Source organism: Zonotrichia leucophrys, chromosome 4A (genome assembly GCF_028769735.1).
Source record: "Zonotrichia leucophrys gambelii isolate GWCS_2022_RI chromosome 4A, RI_Zleu_2.0, whole genome shotgun sequence".
Classification (NCBI taxonomy): Eukaryota; Metazoa; Chordata; class Aves; order Passeriformes; family Passerellidae; genus Zonotrichia; species Zonotrichia leucophrys.
In genome coordinates this window covers 1,092,163-1,098,507 of record NC_088174.1, presented here as the reverse complement: position 1 = coordinate 1,098,507, position 6,345 = coordinate 1,092,163, and the positions used below count along the sequence as shown (strand labels likewise).

Below are 6,345 nucleotides of genomic sequence, written 5' to 3'. Positions count from 1 at the left end.
TTGTAGGAATCTTCCTACAGCAACTCACCAATATATTGTCATTCTGTAAATGTTGTCTCTGTTTCTTGGAGTGATCATGGGGCTCACATGTTGTCTGTCACAACCTTCTTCCTAAACAACTGAAGAGTTTGAACTCCTTGATATTTGCCCCACAGGACAAAGATTATTTTAGTTATTTTGCGTGTTAGAAAATGATCTTGGAGGCAAGATTCCCTGTGCATTGCCAGGGAGGTGGGAGGCTGCTGTGGCTGCTTGGACAGCCCCTCTTCTCCAGGGATATCCTGGATTCTTCAGTGGGAGCTTTAAGCCAGCACATAAACCCAACTTTCCCTTGTAAAGGGAAAAATCTAGATAATTTTTGCGGGATTTTTCAAGCAGTTGGCCTTTGGGTCAAGGTCCACCTCTGCAGGGAGCAATGTTTAGAGCTCCTGTTTCCAACCTCACCCTTCCCTCCCTTTGTCCCGTGACGTGGCTGCTCCCAGCAGGAAGAGGACGGTCACAGGAAACCATTCAGCGCTGTCTTCCCAGCTCCTCGTCCCTCTGCAGGTAACAGGAATTTTGCAGCCCCGTTTCCTTCCAGGTTCTGCCTCAGGGGCTCCCCTGGGAGGGGAGGGCAGGAGTGGGGGCTGTAGGCTGGGACATGGAGGTGCTGCAATTTGGGAGCACCTGAGAGGACTCCTGGGGTGAAGGGAATTGCAGAGGGGTTGAGCCAGGTGGCTCCGAGGTTGCTGAGCACCAAACACAGCCAGGAGGGGCAGGGATCCCTCTGGCTCTGGTGGTGGCTCCCCCATAACCAGCGCAGTCGGTGGGCACAGCCCATGGGAGGGGATAATGGGATCTTGCTCCAAACAGGGTCCTCTGACATCCCAGTGAAACTGCACCTGGCTTTACACTGACCCTGCTCCCGTGCCAGTGGGGCTGGGGGATCTCTCCTCACCAACCACTTATCATGAAGAATCATGGAATTATTTAGGCTGGAAGAGCCCTCTGAGGTCATTGAGTCCAACCATTCCCCCTGGCCCGCCAACACCCTAACCCATGTCCCTGAAAGCCAAGGGTAGTTCCAGAGGGTCTGAACCCAGCCTAAGCCCCAGGAACCTGTGACCCCAGCCTGGTGAGTCCCCACACCCTGGTGCTGTGTCACCCTGAGCCCCTGGCCTCACTCTCTGCCTGGGGGTGGCATCTGGCAGCTCAAAGACAAAGGACAAGAAGCCTTCCCAGATGTTTCCTGCTGCTGTGCCAGGCCCCAGCTTGTCTCCAGTGTCTGGCTTGGCTCCACCTGGATGAGTGTCCACACCTGGGAGGACCCCAGAGGGGGCTGGAGGAAGGATCACACACCTTGGTGCACACGGGGTTTGTGTGTTGGAGCTTGGCATCTCGGTGACATCAGCCCTCGGCGATGTCACCCAGCTGGTCCCCACACCTGGCCCAGCCAGGGGCTCTGGCAGGCTCGAATGCCACCAGATGCAGATCAGAGTCCGAGGCTCTTGCAGGGACGAGGATTTATTGCTTCTGTACTTCTGCCACCTGCAGGACAGAGGAGAACCTGGGCGATCCCTCTCAGCCCTCAGCTCCCTGGACCATTTTCCATTTCCCTGCACAGCTGGGTGCTCCTAACTTCCATATTCTCTGGTTTCCCGTGCCAGTTCCCAGCCCTGAGAGCATGGCTTGGAAGGAAGGGGGCACAAGCCCACCCTCGTGTTTCATCCAGCGCCTGGACCACCTTGTGCTGACTGTGAAGAGCATCGAGGACACTGTGGCCTTTTATTCCAAAGTCCTGGGCATGGAGGTGGTGACGTTCAAGGTAACCCTGACCTGAGTTAGCAGGACCCCACCAGGCCCCCAGGGTAAAATGAGTGCTGAGGGTGTAGGGGTATGTGATATATATTGTATAATTGGTTTTATCAACTGGTGGGATGTCACTGGGGCCAAGTACGAAAAGTCACACTCGATAATGTTAACAAAATTACAAATACAAAAATTAGAATTATTTCTACTAGACAAAATAACATCATTGCTATCAGCAATTACAGCAGCACAGGCAGTTCTCAGGCACACACACACCCTTTTCCAGTATATATGAGCACAGTTTTCTGGTCAGTGTCTGGATGAACTTCGCAGTGGCAAATACTTTGTTCAGTGTCTAGACACACATCTTGGGCATTAATAGTATTGCTTTCACAAAGGGTGCAATGGTGGGGGGCCTGGTGGGGTTCTGCTAACTCAGGTCAGGGTTTCACAATGGATGCTGAAGGAATCCAGCCCAGGAGGTCTCCCTGACTCTGCCTTTTCCTCTGGGAGCAGGGCAATCGCAAAGCTTTGCGCTTTGGCCAGCAGAAGTTCAACCTGCACCAGGCTGGACAGGAGTTTGAGCCCAAGGCTCGGCGCCCCGTGCCCGGCTCTGCAGATTTCTGCCTGATCACAACAGAGCCCCTGGAGCAGCTGCTGAAGCATCTGCAGGTGAGGCAGGCCCAGAGTGCCCCCAGGGCAATGTCACCCCAGGAGACACAAATCCAGGGCCTCTAATTGACCCTTTCCTGGGAATGTTGGTGTTGTCTCATCCAACAGTTCATGTTGTCAAGGCTGGGGGAGGAGGGCACAGTGATGATATGACCATCAAACCCCTGCTCTCCTGTGTCCTCCAGGCCTGTGGGGTGGCCATTGAAGAAGGTCCCGTGGCCAGAACTGGTGCTATGGGTCCAATAACCTCCATCTACTTCCGAGACCCCGACGAGAACCTGGTTGAGGTTTCCAGGTACTGCACGGATGTGGCTGCAGGCACTGAGGGGCAGCCCTGACCACGGCCCATGCTCTGCCTGGGTCCCAGCAGGGTTTGCCTGGCCCATTTAATGGTCCAGGCTTTAATTGTGTAAACCTGGGACAAGCCTCAAATCATAGCCACAAAGTGGGGCTGCAAGGATGTTGGGAGATTTCCCAAGGCAGCCTGCTCTGCTCTGCTCTGCTCTGCTCTGCTCTGCTCTGAGTGTGAATCCTGCTTTTATACATCTCCATCATGGAGATTTCCTGGCCTTCTTGGAAGATCTGTCCTGCTGCTGCTGCACTGCAATTGCTGGGACATCTTCCCTAATTCCTGCTTTCCCTTTTGCTACACTGCCCACCTGTCACTCCTCTCCTCTCCAGAGTCACTTTTCCACAGTTGGAAATTTCTGCATCCCTTCCTCTCATCCTCCTGCTTCTTGTTGCACGCTGCCTGGTGCTGGTGGCTCTCCCACCACGGCAGAGGTTTAGATCCAGCTGTGGTTGTCCAAACACATTCCTCTCCTGGGGTTTGGGAATTCGGCCTCGGTGTGACACTCAAACACTCCTGAAACTGAAGACCCAAGTTTCATCCTCAGCTCTGTATCAATAATTGTGGGGTTTCTGTCACTCAAGAATGGAAAAAGCAGGGATGAGGAGCCTACATGAAGGGCAAAGTGTCAGAAGTCCAGGAGTTCACTGGATTTATGCAGAGATTGAGGATGGTCTGACGCAGAGGAGTCTGACTCTGATGGCTCCTGGTTACTTGTGGGACTGTCCTGAGTTTTCTTCTTCCTTCAGTTATTTAAAAAGCCATTTCAAAGTTATCTAAAAAGTATAAAACAATGAAGGACCTGGGGATTCTCAAGCAGAGCAGTTCCGAGGCTGGCCACACTGAGGTAGCATCGATATCCTCACGGGAACAGCGCTGGAAAGGAGGGAGGACTCTTCTGACCGCTACAGTGCAAATCCTCTATAAAATTGAAACAATCTCTGAATCGTAGTCATTTTTCCTTTGCTGGAATTTCGTGGGAAATCCAAAATTCTTCATGGTGCGAAAAAGGGCAAGGTCACAAAATATTCAGTGCTTTGGATGATCAGCAGGGTTGAGTCCATTGTGGGAACTAAAGACAGGAATGCCATGGGAGAAAGCCACGGGCATCTCCTCAGATGGAGATCCGGGAAGGGATCCCAGGGAGGGATGCCAAGAAGGGATCCCAGGGAGCGGAGTCTCCTCGCCCCGGCGCCCGCGGAGCATCCGGAGGTGCTCTCCAGGGTGCTGATGTGCCCCGGCCTGTCCGGATACGGAGGGACCCCTCGGGGCGTCCTGCCCACGGGAGAGGGGCAGAGCCCACGGGAAAGGGCAGAGCCCATGGGGGAGAGTTAATCCCCATGGAACAGGATTGGTTCCCACGGAAGAAGGTCAATTCCTACAGGAGAGGGCGAAAGCCCATGGGAGAGGGTGAAAGCCCATGGAAGGGAATCCAAGCCCATGGGAGAGGGTCAAAGCCCATGAGAAAGGGTGAAAGCCCATGGGAGAGGGTCAAAGCCCACGGGAGAGGGTCAAAAAGCCCATGGGGGAGGGTCGGTACCCATGGGAGAGGGTCAAAGCCCATTGAGGAGGGTTAATCCCCATGGAACAGGATTGGTTCCCACAGAAGAAAGTCAATGCCTACAGGAGAGGTCAAAGCCCATGGGAGAGGGTTAATCTCTGCAGGACAGGGCCAAAGCCATGGGAAGGGGTTAATCCCCATGGAATAGGGTTGGTTCCCGCAGGAGAGGGTGAAAGCCCATGGGAGGGGATCCAAGCCCATGGGAGGGAGTCAAAGCCCATGGGAGGAGGTGAAAGCCCATGGGAGAGGGTCAAAGACCATGCAAGGGGGTCAGAGCCCATGGGAGAGGGTCAAAGCCCATGGGGGAAGGTCAAAGCCCATGGGGGAAGGTCAAAGCCAATGGAAGGGAGTCAAAGTCCATGGAAGGGAGTCAAAGTCCATGGAAGGGAGTCAAAGTCCATGGGAGAGAATTTTGTTCCCTCCACTGAAGCCCATCTTGGTTCTGTCCCACACATCAATTCCTTTAAGGCCTGGCAGACCTGCCTGGTTTCGAGGCTTTCCCGTTCACCACAGGGTGAAACATGGAATGACACTTTTGGGGATCTCATACCTGACCCAAACCATGGGAAACTCAAAACTTGTTATGGAAATTTATCAAGTATTTGGAATGTGCTGCTGATGGAGGAACTTCTCTTGGAGTGATGGTGTTGGAGCACTGGAGGCTTTGCTGGCTGATGGTTGTGGTTGTCTCTGGGAGAAAGAGCCTGTGGGGCTCAAGGTTTTTACCTGGAGGAACCACTGGCCACAGGCCAGCATTGCAGTTGTCCCTGTCCCAACCTCTGCTGGGCTCCCCATCTGTTGGAAAAGCCTCTGTATTGTGAGTATTCCAAATAAAACTGATTGTTTACACAACACAGCATTAAATCTTTATGGAGAAAATTTAATTCCATTCTTTATTCAGCAAGATTCATTGTGAATATTGGACAGTGGAAAGAGTGGGTGAACAGAGGTGGGAAAACAGTTTTCTTCTGGATGGTTCATTCCCTGCACAAACCATGACCAGCAAGAGAAAAGGATCTTCCTTCTTGTCTGCTCCCATCTCATCCCTCTTGAATACTGATTCCCACAGGAGATTCCACAATTTTATCACAATCACATTGGAAAGGAGCTCTTTGGATCAGCAATCCCAGTGTTTAATGTTGAGAAGTGTTGAGTTCTCCATCTCTCTACTCAGGGAGGGCATGGGGTAAGGAGCCTTTCAGGGCTTTCTGCTTAGGAGCACAGATTCCAGATTTCATCCATTTTCATGGAATGATGAGTTAAAAGCCAAATCTCAATGAGCTTCCCCTCCTCTCACAGGAGGGAAACAGGAGTTTCCCAATGGGAGTCACAGTGTATGTGCCCAAGTCACTTCCCAAAGAAGCCCATGGGCCACCTGGTGGGCCAGCTCAGAACAGGTGCCTGGGAAAACCTGGGAAAGCCAAGAGGGGTGGTGTGGGACAGCCCTCGGATGGGCAGGGATCACCCTCAGGGTGTAGAACTGATGTAGGACTCCTCACCTCTCTCCCCTTCAGAAAAGACACCCAGGTCTCAAGGGTCCTCAAACCATCCTTTGTACACAGAGAAGTGGCAAACACTGCCCATGGGTTGGAGAAATGGGAGCCTTTCACTGGGAAGGAAACTCTCTGCTGGAGAGTTCTGCAGGCAGGGCTGTTTGCAGCAATGATGGATTTCTCCTGTGCCTGTGGGACTGCCTGACCCTGATCCCAAAAGTGCCCAGAAGAGCACTGAGAAAAGCACAGGTTCTGCAGCTGAACTTCCTCCTCTTTCCAGACAGGGCAGTCAGGCATTCTGCACAGAAAAAGTTCGGAATCCAGCTGTAAGAAATGCACAGGCACCGTTCCTTCTGGAGAACTGGATGATACTCCAGGATTCTCAGAGATTTCCATGGGAATTTTTTTATACTTATGGTGGCCTTTCAGCTCCTCAGCCAGCACCAATGAGGAGTTGAAGTTTACTCCATGTGTTAACCCAG

The 6,345-nt window shown here is 52.6% G+C and overlaps 1 protein-coding gene across 1 annotated transcript; it reads left to right on the top strand.

Moving 5' to 3' along the window:
• The first annotated feature begins 501 nt into the window (after positions 1–501).
• On the top strand, positions 502–3,755 carry GLOD5 (glyoxalase domain containing 5). The gene is made up of 4 exons (XM_064712851.1): positions 502–546; positions 1,647–1,804; positions 2,305–2,460; positions 2,646–3,755. Exons 2-4 carry the CDS (start codon positions 1,664–1,666, stop codon positions 2,796–2,798), a joined length of 450 nt encoding a protein of 149 aa, XP_064568921.1. The 5' UTR covers positions 502–546; positions 1,647–1,663; the 3' UTR covers positions 2,799–3,755.
• The last annotated feature ends 2,590 nt before the right edge of the window (positions 3,756–6,345 follow it).

Coding starts and splice junctions, on each gene's coding strand:
- GLOD5 (XM_064712851.1), top strand. CDS start 1,664: ATGGCTTGGAAGGAAGGGGGCACAAGCCCACCCTCGTGTTTCATCCAG. Junction 1,805..2,304: donor TGGAGGTGGTGACGTTCAAG/GTAACCCTGACC, acceptor CTCTGGGAGCAG/GGCAATCGCAAAGCTTTGCG. Junction 2,461..2,645: donor AGCTGCTGAAGCATCTGCAG/GTGAGGCAGGCC, acceptor TGTGTCCTCCAG/GCCTGTGGGGTGGCCATTGA.